At 37.6% G+C, this 14,093-nt stretch overlaps 1 protein-coding gene across 1 annotated transcript in view; it reads left to right on the top strand.

Moving 5' to 3' along the window:
- Nucleotides 1-14,093, top strand: part of HSD17B12 (hydroxysteroid 17-beta dehydrogenase 12) — a 160,365-nt gene that overhangs the window by 46,261 nt on the left and 100,011 nt on the right. The window contains exons 2-3 of the mRNA XM_044259121.1: nucleotides 10,975-11,021; nucleotides 12,348-12,423. Of these exons, the coding sequence (XP_044115056.1) occupies nucleotides 10,975-11,021; nucleotides 12,348-12,423 (123 nt within the window). The remainder of the gene's footprint in view (nucleotides 1-10,974; nucleotides 11,022-12,347; nucleotides 12,424-14,093) is intronic.

Genomic DNA, 14,093 nt, shown 5'->3' on the forward strand with positions numbered 1-14,093 from the left:
TGGGTAGTGGCAGGGAACAGTCAGAAGAGCTAAAAATAGCATATTTGCTTCCAGTGTTTCTCTAGTCTATTTTTGATGTTTGATTTTGATAAGGTTGATTGGGTGCTTACTAAAAATATCTGTTCTTAGCAAGTTGAGGACAAAAAGAGTAGAATATTTTTAACCTACACAAACTAAAGTATTTTTGTTGACTGTATAAAATCTGGAAGCTAAGCGCTGGTCAGTTGCCAGTATTTTATATAATCTGTAACAAGCTAGACACTTCTGGATGCCAAGTTGGGATATTCTTTATAGTTGTCAGTTTTCATCTTCACAAAGGCTTGCAAATTTGGGTTCTGCTGTTATATTTATACATGAAGACAGAGGCCTTTTTTTTTTTTTTTTTTTTAAACCTCCATCTTCCCCCCTCCCTTTATTCACTTCCTCTACCTCAGTTCTGCCCCTGGCCATCTTATCTACACTCAGAGCAAGTAGGGATAGGGGTGGTACCTGTAGCTTCTTTCTGTATATTGTTGGAAACTACCTTACTTACCTGCTTACTCCATAACAAAATGAAATCTGAGAATACTCAGTGTTAATGGAGGAAGCAAATGTTAATGACAAGAACAATGAACTGCCACTACATTGGTAATTTGCCATGCTTTCCTAAACCAGAATGGTTCATCTCCCCTTCCCCTTAATTCTGCTTTGGATTTGTTCACTTCATAGCCACACTGGCACATTATGAATGAAGTAGCTCTCTAACACTGAAAACAATCTCTTTTCAAAGATAGCCTCAAATTCATCTACAGAAAATGTGTCTCTGCAGATTCATCATAAAGTTAAACTTCTCTCTGTTAAATTTCTTAAATTTCATTTTAGATCACTACTTGATGTTGAGAGAGGCCGAGGGATATATGGGGTTCTGTATAGTAGGTGACTGGACATTATTACAAGGAAAAAAAAAAGCTGACAAAATAGTGGGTAGTATCCTAAGAGGCTAGTTTTCCATTCATAATCTTTTTTCATTCATTTACTCATTCATTCATCCACTCATTAATCATCTACTTTTTGCAAGGCACTGTGCTAGCAGTTAGACTGTGGTGACCCCGGCAGACCCTTATATAAACCTTTGTGATTAATGTCATGAAGGGAGGGGGAATATGGAGTACTGTGGGGGCAGAGAGCTAGGAGATTCTGTTTGTCAGAGCTCAAGGAAGCCTTAATGGGAGAGGAGATGTTCAAGTGAAGACCTCAAGGATGGGACAGAGACACTGGTTGGAGTGAAACTAGGACTAGAACAAGACTTTTGTAAAGAGAGAACTTGTTACCTTGTAGGTAATTTCAGCGTGTCCAGGGAAGTGAGTGGTAGGAGGAAAGTGATGGGTATAAGGTAAGCTCATGGAAGACTTTGTGAAGAGTAAGGGTAGTGGGAAGCCATTGACTGGTTTTAGGCAGGGAAGTGATGTCAGATTTGCCCTTTGGAGGGATCACTTCGGCTGCAGTGAATTGGAGAGGAATAGGTGTGGGAGCAGGCGAATGATTTAGTAGGCTGTTGGAGTAGTTATTGTGGGAGATGAATGATGGTAGCCCCGGGGGGTGGCAACCGGGAGAAGTGAATGGATTTGTGTTTCAGGTTTTATGTAACTGGCAATAGAGAAACACTGTCACTTCTTGACAGAAGAATGAGATCATAAAAATGGTGTTTGAGAAAGACAATTCTTAACTATGTAGCACATGAACTAAGTGAGAAAGGACTGAAAGGTTCATTGGACAAGTCTGTGTATGTTGGGTTGATAGCTTCGGTTGGGGTGATAGCTATTATGAGAATTAACTGGATGATATGAATGAGGTACTTGAGCAAATATTCTTGTAGTCATGTGAATTGTAAATATTTTGTTTTAATAATTGACTTTATTGATAGCTTACTCTTGCTTTTCTGGGCCTATAGTCATGACTTTAATAAGAGAGAAGTTTACTTTTCACCCAGCTTAAAGAAAACTAGAATATGTTTGATTCTCTGTGGTAAGGAGTAAAAAAGGAAACGATTAATTTAAAAAAATGGTAATTCCATGGAGTCCTAAGGAACCTTGATTCCTATGAGTATGCACCTTCCCTTTAGCCTGTGGCTTCTACCCTCAAGGTTACTTGAGGACTTCAAGACCACCAGACTTCTGCCATCACTTTTGAATTGGCTAGATGAAGGTCAAAAGGGGGCCTCTCCCTGCTCAGTCAGCTTCCTGGCTGTGAGCAGCCATTCACTGTAATTTGAGGGGCTCATACTACTACGTGGATCTTATTTCCAGAATCGAATACCAGCCACACCTGGCTGCTGAGGAGTTTGGGAAATAGAGTCTATATTCCAGGCCACAGTTGCTGGAAAGAAGGAAGGGAAAACAGTTGCCAACTGGGCCCTGGCCCAGATGTGCATATAACATGAGAAGGAGGAGTCCCCGGGGGTATTTCAGTACTTGGCACCTTATTTCATTTTGGCTGACTGCTTAATTTTTTCATTTTAAGAAACCAACAGAAAAACAAGTAGTACTTCTAGTATGAATGATGTGGGAGCTGCTGGTCTTTGCTTCATTGGTTCCCATTGCAAGGTGGTAGGCATTTCAGAGTTAGATCAACTATTTCCCAGAGCAGAAGATGATCTTAGGTACTGCATTGATGAATTTTAAAAATTTAAAACTTTTTTCCCTTTAAATTTTCATTTATTTATTTGTGAGAGAGAGAGCACAAGTAGGCAGAGGCAGAGGGAGAAACAGGCTCCCCACTGAGCAAGGAGCCTGATGCAGGACTTGATCTTAGGACCTTAGGATCATGACCTGAGCTGGAGGCAGACGCTTAACTGACTAAGCCACCCAGGCGACCCGAATTTTAAAAATTTTAATGGTTATGTATATACATACATATTTTACACTAATATTCTATTTAATGGTAATTAAAACTGGTGGTCTTTTACAATAATCAAATAATTCAGTAAATAGTAGTCAAGTAAGTTTTCTATTAAATTTTATTTTTAAGAACTCTGTTTTAAGAAAATGTTAAGTGACCTTGAGAAACAGGGGGTTAAGCAGTGCTACACTGATTTTTGGGAAAGTGGAATAGATAAAAGAGTCTGCTGGCTCAGTTTGTACCATCTTTCTATTCGTGGTAGGAAAGGACTTCTTTGTTAGAAAGGCAAAATACGCACATGGGTAAAAAATATCAACAGTAGGAAGGATAAAAAATAGTAATCTATTTCATGTCTTTTCCCAATGTCCCAGAAGCAACATTAAAAGACTTTTGATTTAAGATATGGTATGCTTTGATTAGCTTCCTAAAATTAATAATGGTAGTTGACTCCCCAGACAATATGGTATCATCTTAATAGAGAGAATCACACTATTATTTTATGAAAATAAAAAATTAATGAACTCGATTAGGAGATTTTTCTATCCAACTACCAGCTGCTATATTTGCTACCACTTTAGGAATATACGTGGCTTTAAAGCAGAGACTGGATCTTGTAAAGCAAAAGCAGCAGGACAATCCTTGTCTCCATTGTCTATGTCTTAAATAAATAAGTTAAAATTCTTTTTTTACATCAAATGAAATTTTTCTGATGGACCGAAGTTTGACCAATGACTTGGTCATGTTTTTACGTTATTGCAAACACTTACCTACCGTATGACATAGAGAAGTAAAGAATTTGTCACTTCCTTTGATGGAGAAGGGGTAGTTGATCCCCCATTGCGTGGCCATTGTGTAGGTGACTGATTATTGTAGAACTACAGTGGTGCTTACAGAGATGACTAAGGGAGCCTCTGAGTTTCCAGTTTTATTTTTTATTTCTTTGTGTCCATAAAAATAATTTTTATACTTTTCTGTTTTCTTAGGAAAAAAAAATGTACTTGTGAGGTAATATTTGGCTCATCTATAACTATGCAATGCTGGATTTGATTTTGAGACTTAGAATATAGGGAAATGATATATTTTTTAAAGACTTATTCATTTTAGAGAGAAAGAGTGCATGAAAGCACGTGCAGGGGGGAGGGGCAGAGAGTGAGGGGAAAGAAGCAGATGCCCCGTTGAGTGTAGAACCCTACACTGGGCTTTATCCTAGGACCCTGAGACTGTGACCTGAGCTGAAATCAAGAGCTGGGTGCTCAGCTGAGCCACCCAGGAGCCCCTAGAAAAATGATATTTTTATGTATCTAAAAAGATCAGGCTAAATTTTTAATATTTCTATCTGTTTAAAAGTCAGATTATTTATGCTTAATATTTAAAGTCCTAACCAGAGGATGGGTGATTTATAGAATACCTGATATCCAGAATGGATCTCATACATCGTTGTAGTCTCCAAAGTTGGGCACATAATAGTTCCTAAAAACTGTTCATTTGATTTAGATTTGATAGTTGATAGCAGGAGATGGTAGGAAGAAGTATTCTTGCTGGGAGTATAAAATCAGATTTTTTTGAGTAGTGTGTTTAGTATCTCATTCTCAACTAAAGTTAGTCTACTTTAGTATAATATGTTTCAGAGGAAACTTGGGGAACTTCCCAGTTTTAAAATGATCAAATAACTGTATTTCTAGCCTCTTATATTTTGGAAATCCTCTCTAAAATTAGAACAATGAGAAACAGGAAGCTCCAGTTTGATGAGACTAGGGGACTTCTGAAATCCCTTATTCCCCAATAAGAGCAAATGTAGGTGGAAGAGTGATCCCTCACCTCAGAGAGCGGACGCCAGAGTGCTCACAGACTGTCCACCATTGGGAAGCACACAGCTTTGCTTTTGGATCTCAGAAAAGCACAACTGGAAGGGTCAGGTACTTCAGTAGACAGGAGTGGGGAAGGCCACGGAGCCGGATGTGCTTGAGACTCAGGGAAATCGGGCACGGAAGAAGGCAGAGGTGAGACACCTGACTGAGAGCAGGGGTTGAGGGAAAAGTCTGCAGACTAACAGCTGCTCACCTACCCGGCAACCAAAAGATTGAAATGGGGAAATGCTTCTTAAGAGATACTGAAGGATCTCAGAGAAAAGATACTGACTTTTGTGGAATCTCTAATAAAAAAGGTGGTTTGCTCACTGGTTACCCTAGAGTGAGGCTCACATTGCAGTCACCCCACGTATGCACACTAGTTGCCATATTGATGCTTCCAAGATGAGACAGACCAAATCAGTCAAAAGGAATATAGAGGAAAGAGAATGTAAGGAGAAGAAAATGTTAATACAGTTGACCCTTGAACAACGTGGGGATTAGGGGCCCTGGGCAGTGGAAAGCCTGCATTTTGGCTCCCCAGAAACTTAACTACAAATGGCTATTGCTGATTGGAAGCCCTACTGATACCAACAGTTGATAACATATATTTTATATTTTATGGATTAGCTGCCTGCATTCTTACACTGTGCTAGAGAAAAGAAAAGGTTATTTAGAAAATCACAAGGAAAACAAAATACATTTATAGTACTGTACTGTATTTATAAAAATCTGTGTATAGGTGGACCCATGCAGTTCAAGTCCCTTTTGTTCAAGGGTCAACTGTATATAAATAAGGCCTAGTTAATATCCTCAGCGATAAGAGAAGATAATAGGCCTATAATAAGAACAAGATACTCCTTAAAAAAAAAAAAAAAAAGAAAGAGGGCAAGAGCAATCAGAATAAAGGAGAGCTCTTCAAACTTAAAAATTTGACAGCCTAAAATTTAAAAGTCAATAGAAAGTTTGGAAGATAAAGTTGAAGAAACTTCCAGGCGAGTAGAACAAAAAGAAAAATATGATTAATAGAGAAACTGTTATATCTAAATTCTGATTGATAAGAATTAGAGAGAAAAGTATGGGGAAGAAATTGTCAAAGAATCAATATAAGGAAACTACCAGAATCAAAGATCATGGATTTTAAGGCCCGTCAGTGCCTAGCACCAATGAATAGAAGAAAACCATTGAAAAGTATATTATTGTGACAGATTGTTAAAGATTGAATGATAATCCTAAAAGCTCCGGTGACAAAAAAGCATGTCACTTATAAATGGTCTGAACTCAGAATGGTGAAACACTTTTTAAACAGTACTGGTGCTAGAAGACAGAGAGTTGTCTTCAATTTTTTTTTGTTTGTGTTAAAAATTATTTCCTACTTAGAATTTTAACGTAGTTAAACTATTATGTATGAGGTTAGCATATAGACTTTCTAAAAAAAAAAAAAAGGTATACACAATCAAAAAAGTATCTCTTAAACTATCAAAAAAACGTTTCTCTTAAGCTGTCACATGAATTTAATAGGATATTATATTAGAATAGAAGGACATTCAGTAACAAGAAAATCTGAAAAAGATAGAGACTTTTGTTGAAAATACAGTAGTACCCTCTTTTATCTGAGGTTGTGCTCTCTGTAGTTTCATTTAGCTGCAGTCAGCTGTGGTCCAGAGCAGATGATCCTCCTTCTGACATCTTGTTAGAAGGTCACTAGTAGCCTAACACTACATCATGATGCCTACATCATTCACCTCAGTTCATTTCATCGTGTGGACATTTTATCTCACATCATCCCAAGAAGGCTGAATATAGTACAATAGGGTTTTGTGAGAGAGACCATATTCACATAACTTTTATTATAGTACATTAGAATTGTTCTATTTTATTATTAACATTGTTAATTTCTTACAATGCCTAACATAAATTGAACTTTATCATAGGTATGTATGTCTAGGAAAAACCATAGTGTATATAAGGCGTGGTGCTCTCCATAGTTTCAAGCATCACGAGTGGTCTTGGAATGTATCCCCCATGGAAAAGAGGGGACTACTATAATATCCCAATATTCGTTCATAAATTGTGACAAATATAAGATGTTAGTAATAGGAAAATCCGACTCGAAATATAGAGACCCCCCTGTAATATATTCACATTTTTTGGTTAAGTCTAAAAAACTATTCTAAAATAAAAAGTTTATTTTAAAAAACTGTTTACAAAACTGTGTCTTTGTGCATCTGTCCTTGGGAAGCTACTGGTGGATGTGATCCCTAATGAGGGAGTAGAATAAGATCTAGAAATAAGATATTCAACAGAAGAGGGAGGCCAAAGGAATTCCCATGGTTATGTTCTAGAACAACAGCTGTGCAGCACAGTAGCCATTCCAGGGAGGAACAGGATAAAAGCTAGAGGGAACCGGGAAGTAATCTCTATGGGAGGGAAAAAAGGGAAAAAAAAAAAATCATGGGTTTGACTCTGTGGAAAATTGTACTGAGAGACTGTTAGGGAATGGGAGATTTAAAAAGAAACCTTTGCAAATGGAGGAAAAGGCAATTTGACTATAGGAAAATAAAAATGTTGACCAAGAAAGGAAATGTAATTATACTATATTATTTGATTCACTAGTGAGTAATATATTTATCTAGCCACAATAATTGTTGTATGATAAGGAATTTGACTGGCCTTCATCCCTGGTCCTGGTGGGGAGAATCTAAATCCTTGGAATTTCCTGAGTGACAGGATTGTCTTTATTATTCATGGTGGGCCCCCATACTTTGACAGGACTTAGTGGGATCCTGGATAGCTTCAAGATGGGGGCTGGTCATGCCATAAAAACCAACCATGTGATTAGAAGATTGGAGGTCTGAGCCATGTGTCATCAGCTTAATCTTTCAACCTCTGGGAGGGAAGGGGAGATTGGGGGTTGAGGTCAGTGATACAGTCAACCATGCCTTTGTAATGCAGCCCATTAAAAATGCTGGATATTGAAGCTTGATGTGGCTTTCTAGTTGGTGAACATACTGGTGTTCTGTGAGGGTGAAGTGCCCTGATTCAGAGAGGGCACAGAAGCTCTGCATTTAGGACCTTCCTAGACCTTGCCCCTTGTGGCTGTTCACTTGGTTGGTCCTGATTTGTATTCTTTTTTGAAAAACTGTAATCACAGATTTTTAAGTCCAGAGTCCTGTGACTTGTTTAGTGAATTGCTGAACCCGAGGAGTTGCAGGAACCCTGAATTTTGCAGTCAGTCAGCGTAGATGCCTGTCAGGACCTCTGAATTTACAACTAATGCCTGGTACATGGACAGTTTTGCAGGGGCCCATGTCCTAATGATGAAGTTCTCGAACCTAGGTGAGGTTCAGTGGGGTGAGGTTCGGAGCCGACGGCTAAAGAAAGAATTCTTAAGACGTCTCTGGTGCAAAAAGGTGGTTTATTAGAGCACGGGGACAGGACCCGTGGGCAGGCAGAGATGCAGCCGCCCTGAGCCTGTGAGGAGTGTCTGGTTATATACACAGGAGTTGGGTAGGTGAGGACAAAGGGGTGTTCAGAAGAGCTATTGGGGCAAAGAATACTATCAGGATATTGAAGGCCTGGTTACTATCAAGTCAAGGCCACTTCCCTTCTAATGAGGCATTAACATAAAGACAATTGGGAGTTTCCTGGTGGAATGTTACATTCCTGCTATCAAGAGTCCTTGTGAGTGAGATTTAGGTTTAGAAGAAATTTAACTTTATTTACTTTTCTTTTTACCTCCGCCTCCTTTGGTTTCTTATGGAGGGGAGGGTGGCATTAGGGCTTGAGGAACTGAGTTATGTGTCCTTGGAAATTGGGCTATTGATAAGGTAACTTCTTTGTTTGTAAATCTCAAGGACATTTGCAAATAAAGGGAGACTCCTGCCTTACAGGACTGTGATCTCTGCAATATAACCATTTGTTCTTCTTTTAGTGCAGTCAGGGGTGCCTGAGGAATGTCATACATATTACTAAGGGGAGTGGGTGGAGAGGGGGTGCCAGGTGCCAGCCCTTGCTCCCTCCTCAGCCAGCCTCCTGCTCCCTCATCACTAAGGCTAGTGTTAGAATTGAGTTACATTATTATAATAATGTACACACTGAGTATTGACAGAGCAGCTCTCCCGTCCCCCCAACCCTAAAAGCACAAATATCACTGTTCTGCAACATCTAATGAAATTCTGTATCTCAGTGGTTAACAGTGGCTGCTAATAAAACAACAAAGACAGATAACCAGACATGTGCCTCCTGATGTAAATATGTGTCATTGCTTGTGAATTTTTCTTACCAAAAAAAAATCAAAGTTGAATTTGATCAAGTATTGATAGGTAAGCACTAGGGGAGAGAAGAACATGTTATATGACATCAGGGAAATGTAATCAGTAAATGCCATGCTGGGAAAGTAATAGGACCCAGTATCTTCAACAACTAGTAGGGAAGTTGGGGGTCGGGGGAGGAAGGGGAGGGAGAGGGAGTAGAAGCAGAGGAGAAAGAGATGGAGATTGAATAAATAGATACAGAAAGGTAGATGGATAGATAGACCTATAGTCTAAAAGTAGACATTAACCAATTTTAAGTATGGAAGTTATTTAATCCTGATTTGACCAAATTATTAGAAGTTTTCTGAAACACTTGGGGGAATTTACATACTGATTAGATAACTGATGTTTGATTTGAGATTAGATAATTTAATTAGGACTTATTATTTACAGTTTAGGAATGTGATAATGGTATTGTAGCTATTTTAAATAACATATAATGAAGTTCTTATGAAGTCATATGATGTTAGTGATTTACTTAATCTGAGGTGGGAGGAAGTGGGTGGGGGTATATAGTTGAAGCAACATTATTTAAAATCAAGTTGGTAGTCTTTGAAGCTGGGTTATGGGTACATAGGAGTTTGTTATACTGTTTTTATTTTTTGATATGTTTGCCCTTGTGTAATTTGGAAAAAGTGTTTTTAGTACAAATACAAGAAAATCCTACTTTACTCCATAACTTGTTTTCCATAATTTGTAAATGGCTTGGAAAATCTCAGAGAAGTTTGAGGCACATCCCTAACAATTTGGAGGGGATAACTATGCTCTGAATTTTAACAAGAGTCATTCCAGTATTTCAGAGATAAGGTACCGTAATGAAGCCTGACCCATTATATTTTCAAATGTTTCTGCTACATAAGGTTTTTGAGGGGCACCTGGGTGGTTCAGTTGGTTAAGCATATGCCTTTGGCTTGGGTCCTGATCCCAGCATCCTGGGATGGAGCCCCACATCAGGCTCTCTGCTCAGTGGCATGTCTGCTTCTTCCTCTCCCTCTGTGCTCTTCTTACTTTCTCTCTCTCGGTAAATAAAATCTTTAAAAAAAAGAAAAAGGTTTTTGAGCTTGTAAGATAAATATACTTTCCTATAGAATAAATCATACTCTATTTCTTTTTATTGCCCATAATTTCAAAAATTAAGTTTATTCAAGTATAACATATATACATAAATATGCATTTTTAAAGTGAATTCTTTCACACTTTTATACCCAAATCAAGATAAAGGATATACATCCTCTACCCCAGAGATCCCTTAATGTCCCTTCCTTGTCATCTACCCCCTCACCCAGAGGTAATCAATATTCTGATTTCTGTCGTTGTAGATTATTAGTTTCACCTTTTTGGGGGGGGCCTTCATAAATGGAATCATAACAGTTTGCATGCTTTTATGTCAGGCTTTTTTCACTTGGCATAATGTCTGGGAGATTAGTGCATGTTTTGAATATATCAGTAGTTCTTTTTTATTGCTATATAGTATTCCGTTATATGAATATACCTCCATTTACTTATTCTCTTGTAGATCAATGTTTGGGCCTGTTTACCTATTATGCATAAATAAAGTTACCATGGACATTCTTTTGGTAGACATGATCCGTTCATACTTCTTGGAAATTGCTAGGTCACAAGGTATGCCTGTGTTCAGTTCTGGACCTAATGCCAAATAGCTTTTTTTCAAAGTGATTGTATCAAATTTACTGTGTCACCAGCAATGTATGAAAGTTCCAGTTCCTCCACAACCTTGTCAAGATATGGTATTGCAGCTCTTTAAATTTTAGTCCCTATGGTGGGTATTCTGTCTTAAATTTGAATCACTAGAGTTCCTTCATATTTTACGTTGAAGTATTACACAGGTCCTCTGGTGTATAACTGGTGGGTCCTATCCTATGATTGGTTGTTCATTGTAGTTCTTAACCTAAGCTGTTTTTTTCTTTTCTCAGTTGTCACAGGTAGTACTGATGGAATTGGAAAATCATATGCAGAAGAGGTAGGTAATTTTCAAGACCTTCTTCTTGGTATAAAAATAAAGCAACAAATACAGGATGATCTCTTATAGTTGCTTTGATTTTTGAAGTTAAAAACAAATACACTGTTTTATAGTACAATAGATATGCTTTATTTCTAATCAGAAACCCCACACTTGCTCAAAGACAATTTTAATAAGTTTTTGTGCAAAAATGAGTATAAAACTTTCTGTTCCAGTAAGTTGGAATTGGGGAAAATGTAGCATAGTTTTATTTTATATCGTGTAATCATGGACAGTCCTTCGTCAGTTGTTTTGAACTCTTTTCCAAAAGGTGGCTATGTTATTAGGCAATAGTTATATTTCCAGGCTAGTCCATGGCATCGTTTCTTTATAAGGAAGACTAAGATTGATGAAAAGATATTGACAGACGTGGACAAAGGGTTCAAGTTCTCTGTAATGTCATGAAAGGATAGGGACCGTGATAATTTGAGGGCCATTGTACAAAGCAGTAGTGTGGGTAGTACTCTTTGAAGGCAAGCTTCCCTGCCCTCTGGTTCTGCGGAGGCATCACAGCTTATGATACCGCCCAATTCTGATGACAGTCTTGGCAGATCTTTTTAAAGCTTTTACAGGCACCTGGGTGGCTCAGTCTGTTAAGCCACTGCCTTCAGCTCAGGTCATGATCCCAAGGTCCTAGGATCTTGCCCTGCATCAGGCTCCCTGCTCAGTGGGGAGCCTGGTTCTCCCTCTCCTTCTACTGCTCCCCCTCCTTGTGCTCTCTCTCTCACATAAATAAACAAATTAAAAAAAAATAAACCTGACTTTTAAATTACAGAAGTAGTAGGTACTATTTATTTATTTATTTTTGAAAAATTATTTATTTTAGAGGGAGTTTGTGAGCATGAGTGGGAGGGGCGGAGAGAGAAGAAGAGAGACTCTCAAGTCGCTTCTGCATGTAGGGCTTGAGCTCATGACCCTAAGATCATGACTTGAGCCCAAACTGAGAGGCATTTAACCCGCTACACCGCCCAGATGCCCCAGTACTTATGATTTTAAAAACTAAAGCAGTGTAGATGGGTGTAAAGTGAAAAGTAAACGTTTTATTCTTTCTGAAACCCTTTGACATTTGTATACTAGCTTGATTCAAAAAGACAGCCCTTTGGAAGACTCCTTTATAAAGTCTTCATTTTGAATTGCCCATTCATTACTACTTAAGTTTATTTATTTATTTTTTTGTTGGGTTTATCATATTATCAGATTATCTTAAAATGAGAGTATATCTGATTTCTGTTTTTTAATGATATGTACAGGTGTGATTCAATTGCTTGGTGTTTTTTATTGTTTCAGTTAGCAAAACATGGAATGAAGGTTGTCCTTATCAGCAGATCACAGGATAAACTGAATCAAGTTTCCAGTGAAATAAGTAAGTTTTTCACCCTCTTCTTTCATATTTACAAAAGGAATGCAGCTAATCTAAGTTGAATGTTTTCAGGTAGGTATCTAGCACTGACGTATTTATAGTTGAGAACGCTTCTTTCTTATGTTGTTAAAAGGTGTGCTTTAAAATGGGTCATCAACTTTTTTCAAATTAATATGGGACTGTTAAAATTTCCTTAAAATGTCTTTTCCTGACTCATTTAAGTTGTTTTTAGGAGTCAGCTTCTCTGATTATTTTTTCATGTTCTACTTAAACACCTAAATTCCTTTTCTGTTGCTTTATTTCCGTATTCTTGCTTTTTTTTTTACTCTTTGACATCATTGCCTCTAATTTTTTTTTATATATAATTGAAGAAAAATACAGAAGGCAGCCTATATATATATATATGTATGTATGTTTTGAGCTTTCTTCTTAGTCAGCTGTGCTGGAGACCTGAATTACTATGTAGCAAAGATTCTTAACTCATGTCTAATTAACCAACCCGATGGGTAAAGTAGTCCTGTCCATTCCTTGGTAGAGCACACCACTGTTCCCAGGGTGCTGACCGTTTGTGGCCGGTCGGCTTCTGAGTGTGAGGCTTTTGCATGTTTCCCCCCACGAGTTAAGTTACTTGCTTTAAGAGTCCGCGCTGTGTGTTCCCAAACTGAGGCTGTATGCATTTATTATTTAATATTCCACACAGATGCAATATTTGTGTAAAAAGGGGGAGTTATTTCTACGAAAACTAATTTGAATGTTCTGAAAAGGGTGAGAAAAGTGAGTTCCTTCAGAAATCGGCTGTCAAATTAGGGGTGAACAAGACAAATGTAAACTAATCGAAAAAAATGATAAAAAGTAAGAAGTTTGCTCTCGTTTCATATGTGTTGAAATTTTTGCTGCACTTTACAAGAACTGAAACTGCAGTCATAAAGGATGCATTATGAGCATGGGTGAGACAGGAGTCAGCAGACCTAAACTCTTATGGAAGGCAGGGGTCCTGCCTGGGCGATTGGTGGATGAATTACATTTATGCAAGATTTAAATTAAATAAAATGGTTACAACGTGTACTTATCGTTTTCTAGGATTCCCGCTTTAACTTGTGTGTGAGTAGCCAACTAACAATCTGCTCCAGTTCTTTCAGATGAGAGAAGATTTCTTCTGTATATTTTTTTTTTCAGCGTTATTGAGATATAATTGATGTAGAACATTGTGTAAGTTTAAGGTGTACCACATACTGTATTTTATTATTAACATTACTACCTACCATTAGCGTTCATATGGTGCTTTATTATTTATTCCCTCACATGTATTATCCTTTTTAAGCTTTCAAACATCCTTCTGAGGTGAATATTTTTGTTATTATTTCTTTCCAGACCATAACTGGTCCTTCTGGATAGATTATATATAAATGCACTTTATCTTTATGTAAAAAAAGATCTTTACAAATACCGATATTAAGTATGCTAAGTCTTGTTTTTTTTCTTAAATTTTTTTTTTTAAACCCTGTTATGGTCATAGATTTTTATATCTTTAGCATTTAAGGATTTTAACTTTCAAGTTTTGAATTATGTAAACACAGCTCTGAAGGTTCAAGACATAGAGTATTTTGCAGTTTGGCTAAGGTGTGAATTTGACTTAAGCCATGGCACTGATGAGCCCCGTGCAGTTAGCTTAG

The sequence above is a fragment of the Neovison vison genome, chromosome 7, assembly GCF_020171115.1.
Source record: "Neovison vison isolate M4711 chromosome 7, ASM_NN_V1, whole genome shotgun sequence".
Taxonomy (NCBI): domain Eukaryota; kingdom Metazoa; phylum Chordata; class Mammalia; order Carnivora; family Mustelidae; genus Neogale; species Neogale vison.